The following is a 14,417-nucleotide window of genomic DNA, read 5'->3' as shown; positions in this document are numbered from 1 at the left end:
GTTTGATTTTACGATGATAAAGCATCAAAATGCCTTATTCGATAAATTAATTTTCTCAGTACAAGTTCTCGACTTAATTATTTCAATGTTAGAGCCCATAAATGTACTAGGTCAGGGAAATCTCTCATACAAATGGTACTTTTTCAATGTATAAGACCCCCCTCTTTGGGAAAACCACTTTTCCCGATCGATTTTGAAGTAGGTTCTAATTTTTATGAATTTTTAAAGTTATTTTACTAATTTTTTTTAATATCGAATGCTCTTTTGGCTCATATAAAAGTTAGCCGTGGCTTTCCCGAACAATTTTGACCAGCCTAAACTTATTATGGATCCTTATATTTATTTAGTGAACCATAGTTTAGCCTTTTCTAATCCATTTGGCGGTTTTCCGAGCAGTTTTCTTCCGTGTTCTATGTCTATCGCAAGCGAAATTTCGAAAAAGGATTGCTCTCCTGGGGGGGGCATACAAAATGTTTTTGTTTTGTCTGGTATATATCCAGGCATCCATGGCATACATTCGATAAGAAAAACGGGACTATGAAAAGATTTTGGAAAAAAAAAAACGGGATTTTCCTTTGGCATTTTTGCCCTGTCCGATTATGCGTTGAGTCTCAAAACATGACTTTTTTTGGTTTTTTGATTAAAACTAACTGTTCTCACTAAAAAGTATGACTTTTTGTTTATGATTTGGATAGGTAATACTATTAAGTTGTATAAAAAGTGAAAAAACGGTTGGTCTAACGCATTTCTATATACTTTTTGAGCACATTCGTAAAGAGGAAACCGCTGTCCGATTATGCGATGGAGCCACTGTATTATTGTTGGGCATCATCGGGCTGCGCTGCAGTGTGGGCATGTGCAGATGTCGTTAATCCAATCAATTCAGTGGCAGTGCTATGCCATAGCACACAAATGCTATTAATTTTGTGCCCAATACAAACATAGAGGGAAACGTCAGGGGTGTGGGGATGGGAGGGGGCTATAAATTCATTTATAACTTTGATGCAGGAGATCCAAATGGACACCGCACGAGCACATGTACGACACACACGAAGCCGACACACGAAAGCCAACGCCAGTGTTTGTCCGAGTCAAATCCACTTTCACTTGACACATAAATTGAGTTAAAAGGAAAATGCCAAATTGAATTTTATTTACGTTGAACATTCACGCTCGATTTCACACTCCCCGCAAAGTTCCACAAAACCAAAACCGAAATAAATCCAACAGGCAGCAGCCCTCCAAAAAAAATATAATATAAATTGTATAAAATGAAAGAAACGGAAAACTGAGGGAAACTGAATCTGCTAGGCCGGAAAATAGAAGCCTCACACGTGCGATTTGATGTGGCGGATGGGGAGGCTCAGCCAGGAGCTCCTTAAAGTCGAGCAAAATGAAATTTACATGAGACGAAGAGCGGCCCCAGAAGTCTGCACCCTCCTCCCATCCCCACTTCGATTCGAAACCCATGCAGATCCCTGCTTTGTTATGCCAAGACATTGTCGTCATCAAATTATGGGGCATGTAAAAATAGTTGCCATCCTTGGCCATATTGTTCGGCATTATGTAAATCCGTTTTTCTATGAAGCCCGTCGCTCGTTCGCCCACCCAGACCAGCCAGTGAGCCAGCCAGCCAGCCAGCCAGCCAGCCAGCCAGCCAGCTACCAGCTACCAGACGACACTCATTTAATTGCTGTGAGTCGCAGAAGGGGGCAGGGCAGGAACAGGTTGCAAGAAGAGTTTACGACTGGCATTACACGACTGGTGTTAACGATGACAATGAGCGTGGCAGATTCGAGGTCCCTGACAACGTGAGCATTTCCGAACGTGAGCTCAGCCAAACTCATTATAATTCGTCTGGTGTTTTGCTATTTTTATAGACACTTTGCCATTCCATAGTGCTGGGTGCCCCATGGGAGGACAGACGCCACAAATCCCGGAGCATGGCACTCGGCACTCGGCACTTCATAAATAATCAGATTTCTGGGAAGATGAACCCCGGACTGGGGACGTTTATTGAACTCAATCTCGCTTGACATTTGCCCAAAAACTTAAAGCAAAAGTTTCCACTTAATAGCGGTGCTTTGCTTTTCTTTGCTTTGCTATCCTTATGGCTACTATTTGGTATCCCGAAATCTTTTATGTACTTGTATTTATATTTATATTTACTCGTATATGTTTATGTATTTGTGAGTATCCTTATAAGCCCCAGCCAAAGTCGAACAAATCCGTGGGTAGTTTTCAATTGCCTGCCATTTCAATTTATCTTCATGTTTTTCCTCAGATGAAGGAGCTTTTCCCCGGGCATGACCCCACACACTCATGACATTAGACGGGATTTTTGTTGGCTCGAAGAGCAACGCGACGAGACTTGACTCGATTCGACTCGACGACTCTTTAAATAGAACAGACTGTTGTCAGCAGGATGCCCTGCAGATGGGGATGTTCTGGAAAGGGTTAACTTTAATAGGAGAATTTAAAGCAGAATCTATCATAAATAAATCCCTTAAATTCGAAGTTTATTATATTATAATTAATAATCAAAATTCCCCACCTGTTGGCTATCATTTAAGTATAATTCGATCAGCTCAAAAATCTTCTTTACTTGAAATAAATTAATCTCCGACTGTCTGTCCGTATTTTGTTGAAGTTTTATGGGAATGTCTCTGGTTGTTCCGGTCATCGTCTCTTGTTGTTATGGTTATAATAGGGGATTAGCTTTATTGCTTAATGTTGCCATTACACTGAGTACCTTTAAGCGGCTTCTGGCCATTGCTTTGGCTTTTATTTTTGGGCTTTCTTGACCTTTGTTTCTCAGTGTTTAAATGTTTTGAGTCTGGGGAGTCTCTTCTTTAAAGTTCAATAGAAATGTTGCTTGTCTTTGTTAAACTGTTTTCGCCACATTTGATATTTAAATAATGTAATGTGAGATTTATTGTTGAATGCTTTCCCCATGCATTGTGCTGGTGTCTTTGTTTGCCGATGAAAACAAAGAAGCGCAAAGGGCATTGTTGTATAATGTGTCGGTAAATATGAATTTCATGGTATATATTTATTTTTTTGTATGCTATTAAAATATTATGTACATTCCAATGGAGCAAATATTTGGAGCAAATACTTTTCAGCTGTTTAAGTGAACTTCAACATAGGAATTTGCCTTTCTTGTGGCTTTTCCTGCCACCGATCCCAAACTCAAATTGAACGAAACTTGTTTCGCTTCCAATCAAAAGTTGTACAACATTTTCTTTAATTTTCCTAACAAGCCCCATCGCATCCATCAATTTGCATCTTATCCATGGCAACAACAGCAGAGCAGCACCACTGAGACTCTGGCTCTGGACATTTCTTTGTTCAAATGGTTTTCAGGAACATCTCTTCCGCAGATCTTTCTCTCTGACTCTCTGCCGCTCGGTGCTTTGGCTGTGTCTGGCCTGCATCCTCTCCCGCTCCGCGAGGCACACCTCTCATCGTTCTTTTGTTTGTTTCGTTTGTCTATTTTGTTGTTATTTTTGTCATTTTAAGTGCTTTGCCAAATGCACACGAAACGCTGCAGGCGCAGCACGAATACCATACACATAGATACGCTAACACAAAGATACAAGCGCACACACACACACAAACACACACACACACACACACAGACGGAGAGGTTCACATATACTTGAGGCACACAGCTGTGTTCATGTTCCATGGCTGCTCCATGCTCCGCCAGGCCGGAAGCTGTTGAGCGCGTGAAGTGGTGCGCAGGGGGCAACGGGTGCGGAAGCGGGCTCTTCGGGCTCCAACCGGCGACCTACAGCAAACATTGGCCAAAAACACAAAACGCGGCGACCAACTTTGGCCGCCTTTGGCTGCACTGCGAAATCAGTTAGGAGCTGTCAGGCCGAGAGGGGAAGGGTAGAGGCGGGGCAACGCGGTAAGGTTCCAGGGGACTTAACACACAAAAAATAGGCACGAAAAGTGGCGCAAAAACTTATATCAGTGCGATGAAATTTGGATACCCTGGGAGTGGCGGGGAACGGGGCAAGCTTCTCTGTTGAAAATGTAATTTTTAAAGCGGGTTTGCTGATGTATTCCTGCTGGTAAATTGTGGAAAATTAATTAAAACTTTAATATTAAACATCAGAAGGGAACCACGAATATCCACAATTTCCCCTCCCATTAAAGCTTCGAAAGTACCTCAATATTGTTCCATGTTTATGTGCCTTTACAAACGCCTGCCTTCTTGAGAGCTGTCGCCTCTCCAACAAGTATCAGAAACTCTCTGCTGCTAAGAAAATAAATCTGAGTGAATCAAATAGACACAAACTGCCTGCCACTCGGCCATTGAGTGCTAATCAATAAAGTACACAGAAACTTCACAAAGATAACTTCCATGTGTCACAAACACCACAAATGGTTCTACACGCCGCAAGTGTATGAAAAAGTATTTTTATGTCGTTCCTCTTTTTTTTTGAAAAAGAAATACTCAAAAAAGCATTGCGGCTTACGAGCCGAACGAGTCGCGTACAAGCTCACAGAATTTTTACTGCCTTTTCATTTGCTTAAATTTGTTTAGCAAGTTTCGCCGCTTTGCTGTCGCTTTTTCGTTTCGTTTTTTCCTGCTGCTGCTTTTTCTTCTATTGAATTGTAGGGAACAACTTTTTGAAGTTGTTTTCGGGACTGGCGATGATGAAATTATTGATGATGATGAGGGAAAATCGTTTTCGTGGCTGCCCCAGCCGCTGTCGCTGCTGTTTTTGCTATGAAAACTGTCTGTGAATATCCCTGCAGCATTTTGTTCTGCCTCGGCTTCGCCTTTGAGCAGCTGTGTGGAAAATGCCATACTTTTCCAGCAGAGCTGGGGCAAAATCACTCATTCGCAGTGTTGCCAAACGCAGATTCTGTTATTCTTGTTGCTTTTGCTGTTTTCGCCCTCGCCCTCGCCCTCTCATGTTTTTTCTGTTGTTTTCTGAAGGCAAGCGACAAACAATAAAATACAAATTTGCTACTTTATTTTACAGCAGCGCATAAAGAAAAAACAACAAACGGAAAACATTTCCATGACCTCATGTGGTGAACCCCAGACGAGTCAGCTAGCATCTGCGAGGGGGGTGGAGTGGGGTGGGATCGAGGGCCAGCATCTGTATGGATGGGATGATGGTATGATGCCTTGATGGAATGGGAATCAGCAGAGGCGACGAGAGCCGAAGCGGAACCCTTAAGTAGGTCGCAACAAAATAAAAAGTTTGTTTGCCAGCTCGCAGCTCCCCAAACAAGCATAAAACAAGGAAGCAAAAGAGGCCTACAGAACTCGGGTATACCCTGGATGAGCATGAGGGATGCGGGAGATCTGTCGACCTCAATGAACCCATGGAATTGACTGAAAGATTTGTGGCAACAGGAAGGAAATGTTGCGAAAAGTCAACATTTTCCCACAGAGATATGCATAATTTATAGGAATATGTCAGGATATTCAGGGACGTCTCGGGGGGCGGCTGTAAGATGTGGCAGACTTTCCACCAAAGATTTAAATAATTTATACAAAGTCGAGGTGCGAGGACGCGACTTTCCCGGGAAAAACCTCCGACATATAAGACATACAGTCGCACCTCAAAATATTCATTTGATTTCTAGGCATGCGATCGGATGGTAATATGAAAACCGCTTCCCATGAATATTAAGGAATATTCATGCACAAGTGAACTTCTGTAAAAAACAAGAAAGAAACCCGAGAGATTCTGATGAGAAGTTTTTCTTTTGAGAAGTCCAAACAGTTTGACAGGCTGTGCTGATGAGGGTTAAACTCATCAAATGAGAGACCTTAAATTCTTTTATAATGAATTGGGAGAGTTTGAAAGAGGTGCTGATGGGTGCATCGGGAATATGCTGACGGAGGTGTGTGGAAACTTTAGTTTTGACATAAATTTAAAAGAGAAATATAGAATTTGAACTGCAAAAAAGACTGCAATTAATTCGATTCATAAATAAATCTCCCAAATTCAAAATGTATTCAGCGTATTAAAGATTTCAATTTTTTGTTGTGAGATCCATTGGAAAATTTGAAATATGCCATACAAATTTTGCAATCTAAATCCCTGTCAAGAAAACCTCGAAGAACCTCGATAGCTGCCAAATCCAATTCGATGCCAATACTCCCCGTGCCCATACCTTTCCCCCCGTGATAGTTGCACAATTCTCTCCCCCCATTGCCGCACTCGTCAACATCAAATTCCCTGTTGATTTGAATTTAAAAGTAATTCTTTTTTATATATTTTTGCTCTGCTCTATATTTAGTTGGCATATTTGCAAATATTTGTTGTCGTTGCTGTCGTGACAACATGCCGCATGCTTAATATTTCTCTTTTATTTTTTATTTCAACATTTCCCCATTTTTTTCCGCCTCTTTCTTTTATTTTTACGCTGTTGCACATTACATTTTTTATGCATTTTTTGTTGTTGCAGTCTTTGTGCAGTGCACAAATTGAATTTGTCACTTTGGGTTGGAAATTGGGGTTTGGATTGGGATTTAAACGGGGACTGGAGTTTGGGGCTTCGAGGTTTTTGGGTGTTTCAGGGGCTTCGGCGGGTTTTGACGCTGTTGGTTCTCGCTTAAATTGTCAGCGTAAAATTGATATGCAAAAAATATTTGCACATATGCAGCGGCGCTGCTGATAAAAATGGTGAAACGCTAATAAATTAAATGCAAATTGCCCGTGGGCCGACGATGCTTAAAGCCAAAGCGCAATTTATTTAAGGTTAAATTTCTGCAGTGGAATCGAATGAAAGTTACTTTGTGGGCAACCGGAGGGGGGGGAACGGTTGAAAGTTGTGGCCAAAGTGGAAACAAATCAAATCAAAAGGGCCAACAAGATGAATGGCAGGGCGCAAAGATGAGCGGTTGGCGGGGCGGAGGAGAGACGCGACTGACGGAGAAGCCAAGTTATAAATTCATTTGGAAAACATGAAGCAGGAGCCAAAGACTCTACTCGTCGTCGGAGTCTCTACTTTTACCCCCTCCGGCACACGCCATTTTGCTGATGTCTCTGCCGACATTCTCCTCTATTTTCCTTTGGAGTCTCTGTCTGCCTTTTCTCACTCTGATTTCCCTTCTTCTTTTACAGGCCTCTTGTTTGCCGCAGCGGCGGCCGCAGCTCCTTACAACAGCTCCTCCTCGAATGACTTCAGTCTCGACGGTGGCTCCGTGGCTGGCCCACCCACCCTGTCCACATTTCTATCAGCACCATCATCACTGGGCGGCGGCTCATCATCGTCTGCGGTGGAGGCGCCACCGCAAACGGATGCCACGAATCACACTTTCAAGAGTTTAGCCTTCCTGGCCGGCGACGGCGATGAGCTGCGCAGCGGCCCCGTGTCCTTTGGCTCAGATCTCTTTGCGCTCGGAACGGAAACGGAGATGGACAGAGACCGGGACACGGACTTGTACTCGGACCTCGCCCAGTCCCTGCCAATTTTCGACTTTGGCATGCCGCGCAACATCACCGGACGCACCGGCCACACCGAGGCCATAATTAAATGCCGCGTGGACAGTCTCCATGATAAATCGGTGAGTGCAAAAGGCCGAGTGCCAGTGGTGTCGTGTCGCTTCTCCAAGGACCGCTTTCCCTCCATGGGGGGTGGAGGTTGATATAACCCGATGAAGATGCGTGCCAAGGACATCGAGTATATCGTGTGGCTGTGCGCTCGTTAATCAAATTTCTTTCAACCATCTGCTTGTGCCAACAGGTATCCTGGATACGGAAACGTGATCTGCATATCCTCACTGTCGGCACAGCCACCTACACCTCGGACAAGCGCTTCCAGGTTTGTCATGTATTCACTTACTAATTGAATGCGATGGGTTAAGCGTGGTGCTCCACGAAAGACACTCAAGGAGGGTAGGGCAATACATGGGAACATTCATCATACATACATCTATACATACTCGTACATACTCGTACATTATTGGTAGCTATATTTCATTCCAACTATACGTTGTCCAGGAAACCTTTCATAAGAGGTTAAACGCGCGAGTCAAAGTTGGACCATGTGGAAATTCGATTAGATATTGATTTGTGTAGTTCCCGATTTGTGATTTCTGATAGCTGATTGCTTGTTGATGGGTAGCTTCTATAGATTACTCTTTGACATTAATCTCAGATGTTTAGCTCTTGATTTTGTATTGATTTCTGGCTACCGTTTTTGGCTAATTAGTTTTTAGTGAGTCATGGCGGGAGCTCGTGTTGATTTATGATTAATGTTAATCTAGTTGATTGGTTTGTAATTAGTTGATTAGTTCCTGAATACTAATATATGTAGTTCATAAAACTACTTGAAATATTATAAATGTAGCTGCTATTTGAGTAAGTTTCCTTACTTTTGATTAAAGAGTTTATTAACCATGTTACCAGTGCCATAAGCAGTCATTTGGTTGCTCAATTGTTAAGATTCATCAATAAATAAGCTTCCTGATTGACTGCTGATGTCCACACCTCAATTTATTCGCTAATCACACCCTGTTTCTATTTAATAACACAAAACTAACTGAATTTCCATCAATGAAGAGCTCATTGCATTCATAATTCCCAAATACATTAACATCCTCATTCATGATGGATACTAATTGAATTTAAATTCTGGGAACGTTTCTAATTCCTTTTCAAAAGTGCCCTGAAGCATGAAATGTCTACCCAAAAATGATTAAAGTCAAGTCTCTAAAGGCAAGAAGTTTGTGTAATCAAAATGATAGAGTCATCATTTCATTGACTTAGTGTGAGGATTAGACACAAGACAGACAGACGGACGGACAGACAATCTCTTACCCTTGTCTTGTATGAGACTTCATTCAGCAGTGTGATTATTTGGTGGCCTTTCAAAGTAAATTCAAACGAAGAAATGCCTCTGCCTCTTCCCCTCTTTCAAACCAAATTTGAGTAGTGTAAAGCTCTTTTATTTTGCGAGCCTATTTTGCATTTAAATCCCACGGAAATCCATCTCAAGTATGCTTTACACAAAAATCCCTAGAAAAACCAACAATCTATTAGTACAGTGAACCCACACAGCACGGCGTAAAACGAGTCAATGACTGGCACACCCACAGCCGCCGCATTCAATCCCCCTAGATCAACTTCTAGATTAGATACCTGGAAACACGGCAAATCCCGATAAACTTTCAATGCGGAATGTGGAAGCCCAACAACAGCCACAACCACAGAGACAGAGACAGCCACAGCCACAGCGGCATGTAAAAGTTAACTCCAGCTCTCGTGGGGTATTATGACCATAAAGCCACTTTCATTATGCATGCATAAACGATATTTCAACGGCTAATCCGACTCATAACTCAGGACAAATCTGCACGCAGCCCAACACACTCGATACCCACCACAATACCACTCTGCAGCAGCAGCAGCAGTTGCACAATCGGACAAACAAGTGGCAACAACAAAAACAGCAGCAAGCAACCAACCAGCAAACAAACAAACATTCAATTGCATAATTGCTTAATTTCCATGAACAAAAAATAAAATATAAAAATACAAAACAATTTGCTGCATTGCAAATTGTTGCCTTAAAAGCGAATAATTATTCCATCGAGACATGACAGAATGAATGCAGAATTGAAAACTGAAATCGAACAACTGAAAAACAACATTTATGGCTGTCTACTCGTAAATTGCAATGTCACTGCTTTATGGTTACCCTTTACTACAGATTTATCGAATGCAAAATGGCAGATAAGCAGAAGCGAACTATTCCCATAAAATGTACGCAATGAAAGGAAGAGAATTTTGCACGATATGTGCATATATTTTTGCATTATTTTAGCTGTGGTTTAAGCTTTTTGGTAGCAATATAGACGGTCGTTTAGTATGAAAATACAGCGCTAAAGAGAGAAGCCATAGGAGTTCCAAGAAGCCCTCTCTTTTGTGGAATTAACTGATCAAGTTTTCTCCACAAACATTATTCTCCACATTAATAAACAATTCATAAATAACCATAAGCTTAGGCATATATCTAAAGACCTGACAGTCAAATACGGGCATCTAAATCCACACTCACACACAACATTCCCCACAGGCACACCATCTACCACGTACTATTAAAAACTGCAAAAACACTGAAATTGTATCTCTACATATCTGTACATTTTTGTGTGTGTGTGTCCTTGTCAGGTAACCGAATCGAAGGATGCCAGGGAGTGGACGCTGCATGTGAAGTCACCGCAGGCGCGGGACAGCGGCATCTACGAGTGCCAGGTCAACACGGAACCCAAAATGTCCATGGCATTTCAGCTGAACATCATCGGTGAGTGAAACAATTGTGATGGGTAGAACATTTTCGATTTGCTGCCACTGATTGCTGGATGGCTGACACATTTCAATCAGCCAAACGGATGGACAACGGACAGCGGAACTTGAATCTGAATTTGAAGTTCGCATTAATTTCATTATTATTTTGATCTCGGAGTGATGTTTGTTTACCTGCCAGGCTCAGAGCTGGTAGCTGGTAGCTGCTTATTAAAAATGTTAATTCAGTTTTTGCACCGCCAGCAGCAATAGCAATTATGATTATTTCCATCGTGCCCAGCGTGCAACGTATCCCCCCTATTCCCCCCTATCCTATGCCAATACCCGGCTGGGGTTTCAGTTTTTCGGAGCGGCCCGCTGCGCCTCTAGGCATACATTTTTAATTTCGCATTTCGTCCCATAAATAAATAAATAAATAAAAAAAGGAAATCAGCAAAGGAGCAAAGCAGCGAGCGCCACAGCTGCAGGCGGCTGAGCCTCCGGATTTCAGGGTCTCTCTCTCCCGCTCTCGCTCTCCCGCTCTCGCTCTCCCGCTCTCTCTCTCCATGCAAACAGATGGAGCTTACATGTCGCTTGTTGTTTGGGAGAGCCAGAGTCAGAAGCAGACCCAGAGCTGCTGAGTTAATTAGCATGTCAACCCGGCGGGATTACGTACCGGGGTCCGATTGGATCCGATGTATTCAACGCTTTAATGAGCCATGAATAATGCCTGTGTCCGCATATAATTAGCTCTCAGTATGACGTCCCAACTCCGGTCGGCCTGTTTTGTGTCCTGTTCACCCATAACACAGTGTCTTGTTCCCGGCATTAGTTGGGGCATGATGACTCCAAAATCGGTAATGATTAATTAATGATGGCCCTGATTACAAAATGGAAAACTGAATCCCGTGGCAGGCCGTCGCCACCTGGTGATGTGGCTCTGGAAAATTGCATTTGGCGTGGCAAAGCTCGGGGAAACTCTAAAAGCGCTAGGAGAAGAGAAAATTACACTTCACTTTTCTCTCGCTCCCTGGGGAAACTTTCTTTGTTGGGGGGAAGCCATAATTTAGTTGAGACTTTTTCGTTTTGAGCGTAACTTTTTCTCTTGGAAGCCACACTTGAGTTGAGACTTTTTGCATCGGCTTTTAGCTGTGTGTTTCCTTTTTCGATTATCCTCGGTTTTTATGTGTCTAAACCTTCGCTGATTGAGGGTTTTCCTTGCTTAGATCTAGATGGATTTTATAATTGAAAGACTTTTTTTGTTGGTTGCTAATTCGCAGAGGAATACATATAAAAAGTATCAGAAAGTCTCTGTTTTGTTGGAGCGGGGATTGCTGCTGATTACATAGGAAGTGATTTTGCATGTACATAGATTTACGGGACATTGTATGTATGTATGTACATATGCACTTGGTCTAGTAAACGTGCAATGTTGAGTGGCGTGGCGTGCGCGAAACGAAACTAACGGGGATCCGAGCGTCGCTTTATTCTAGCTTACAAGCTAAAGCCGCTTGAGAACATGAGAGATCGTATGCTTCGTGAGAGCGCGAGCGCGAGTCCAATCTCAGAGCGCTGACGAAGCGCTAACAGTACTGTAGATGGGTGCATTAACAGCAGGGAACACTGTTAGCGGGGAGCGCAAGCAGGCTGTTAAACTGAGCTGTTAATAGTGCTGTTACGCTTTGCTGTTAACAGTGCTGCCGCTACGCTAACGCTGCTAGTCTGAGCAGTCTCCCATTTTTCATTGATATGTAAAACCGCATACATATACATATGTATGTGTGTAGATTTCTTTATACAACAACAAACAATCATTATCTTCTTAATAAAGCGATTTCTTACGGTACACACAAAAATAGAATAATTATCCTCAAGGCAAGAACTTTTCCATGCGTATGTTAATCCCACTCCTCTGTGCCTCCTACTTCCCATAAAACAAACTCGTATCTCATTTGAATCTTGATTCCTGAATGGCGTGCTCCTCATTAATTTCCTCACTCCACCAACGGAATCTTTCAATCACCTGTAATGAAATTCCTTGAATCCATCGACAGCACAGCCTCATTTGCCTTTCAGTTAATTCCTCAATGTAAACCGTTTAAAAAACAATCAATTTGAATATTGGATTTAATGGATTTTTAAAGAACTTGGCGAAAATTTAAGGCTATTCCATGGAGAGTGGCAATTTTTTCGGGTGCTTTAAATAACAGGCTCGATAAGGGGCCAAGTGCTGTCAAGTGGCGAAAGGGACTTGAGAGATTGAGGGACTGTGAGACTGGGGGGGGAGCTGAGGGATTGAGGAAGCGACAAACCGAAAGACTGAGAGCTGTTGACATGCCCTGTCGGCATCTGCTGTCAGCCACTTATGCAAATCAGTTTGCAATGCCTTTTTAAGTTTCCGATTATGCACTTGGGCGCGATGCATTTTTGTCGCAGTCCGTGTCCGTGAGTGTGTCCGTTGCTGTGTCCGTGTCTGTGCCAATTCTCGTATTCATCCTCCATCATGTTGCCCTTCCACTTCCTGCTCTGACGCTTACAAACGCATTTCCGATTACATTTTCTTCACGGCCGTATGCATTTTAATTTACGTTAATGAAACAATTTCAAAAGAAGGCGTAGCCTACGACTGGAGTGGACTCCTGGCTCTGTAGTGCTCTGCAATGGATCGGATAGGAGTCGAAAGGAGTGGAGTGGAGTGAAGCAGAGTGGATACGACAGCAGAGAGCAGGAGTCTACTCGACTGGACAACAGTGCTGCTGACAGTCCTGGCAAACTGGCTGCGTCCTTAATAACATTATCGGCATACGTGTCGTATGAGTGACTTTCGCAAGGCGCTTAACTCTTCATTCTGCCACCGGGCTCCACTTTTGCTAGCTCCGAGCTCGAGCACCGACTCGGGCTCCTGCTTCTGCTTCTGGTTCTGCAGCTGCCCCTTTTCTGTTGCCTCGTATTGCATTTAATTAATGTCATTATGCAAATTTATGCGACCAACCCCAAACGATTTTATTTCTCGCTCGCCTTTTTTGCTGTTTTTTGTTGTTTGTTCTTTGTTTTTTTCGAAGCAGGAAAAGAGATTTATTTCTGTTATAAATTAAGGTTGGGGGCTGGTCCGGAATAAATCCAAATAAATATGCATGGAAAGTATGCCCTAAGATGATAATTTAAAAGGTCGTATAAATCCGGAGGCATAATTCTTGAAAAAATATTTCACTGCAATTAGTGGCTTAATTGATTGTTAAATCTTGTGGGAAATTATGCTGGAAAAGTCTGCTTGCCGCACAACAATGCGTGCTTAATGCGGGGATTTTTACGCGCACTTTTTTTAAATCAGTTTTCCATTTCATTTGTCGTTCAATATTTGCAGCTATTTAAAAGGACTTAAATATGTATACATATATTTATTTGCTAGAACATATTGTTAACCTTCATTTACTTGTTTTTTAATTGTTTAATCTTTTGGGGAATTTACGATACACAAATGGGCGTACTTTTTCCATGATATTTCGTCAGCTTTTAAATATTTTTCATATGATATTCTTTGCGCAGGTGATACAATATTTATGCATTATTCATTACAATTGAAAAATATTATTTCGTTGCAATTAGCTACGTAATTGATATTAAATCTTGCGGGTAAATTAAACAATAACAATGCAGTCACAATGAAAGAATCACAATTGTAGTATTTACTTAAAGTACGTACGATTCACATTAATGAGTCTGCAAGTACTTTGTACACGAGAGCCGTTGGCGTAGCCCAAGCTGCCTTTCCAAGCTGCTCCTTCAGACGTCAGTTCAGGGAACAGAAGCAAGGAAAAAAATATATTTTTAACCTTTCTCGGAAAAGGATGGATAGCGTGGGAGGATAGCAAGCGATGAAAGCAGAATAAATCCGAGCTGGAAATGTAATCTAATGATGGTTTCATTTCCTAAAATTCCTACAATTGCTCGCCCGTAAATTTTACAAACATTCGTGCTGGGAATTGCAAAAAAATTCCTTGCAGAAGGAACAGCAATGCATTCGCAATGGGAGACGATTTAGCATTTTTTGTACAATTATTTCAATCATTTTTCCCGAATGTTTGTTGCGTAGATACCTAACCATTTGAATTGATATTTACATATACATATGTACTCTGTGGGAGCTTC

The 14,417-nt window shown here is 42.1% G+C and overlaps 1 protein-coding gene and 1 long non-coding RNA gene across 2 annotated transcripts in view; one reads left to right on the top strand and one right to left on the bottom strand.

The window, feature by feature from the left end:
• The window catches only part of LOC117901668, a 54,003-nt gene that overhangs the window by 34,271 nt on the left and 5,315 nt on the right, over nucleotides 1–14,417 (top strand). Inside the window, exons 2-4 of the mRNA XM_034812509.1 lie at nucleotides 7,104–7,546; nucleotides 7,726–7,803; nucleotides 10,155–10,287. Coding sequence (XP_034668400.1) covers nucleotides 7,104–7,546; nucleotides 7,726–7,803; nucleotides 10,155–10,287 — 654 coding nt within the window. The remainder of the gene's footprint in view (nucleotides 1–7,103; nucleotides 7,547–7,725; nucleotides 7,804–10,154; nucleotides 10,288–14,417) is intronic.
• Nucleotides 8,916–9,208, bottom strand: LOC117901670. Its single transcript, XR_004649327.1, has 2 exons — nucleotides 9,123–9,208; nucleotides 8,916–8,999 (listed from the first exon to the last, which is right to left on the bottom strand). It is a non-coding gene; the product is annotated as an uncharacterized LOC117901670 (long non-coding RNA).

This window comes from Drosophila subobscura, chromosome U (genome assembly GCF_008121235.1).
Source record: "Drosophila subobscura isolate 14011-0131.10 chromosome U, UCBerk_Dsub_1.0, whole genome shotgun sequence".
Classification (NCBI taxonomy): Eukaryota; Metazoa; Arthropoda; class Insecta; order Diptera; family Drosophilidae; genus Drosophila; species Drosophila subobscura.
Note: the sequence above shows the minus strand (reverse complement) of the source record. Positions and strands in the feature narration are given on the sequence as shown.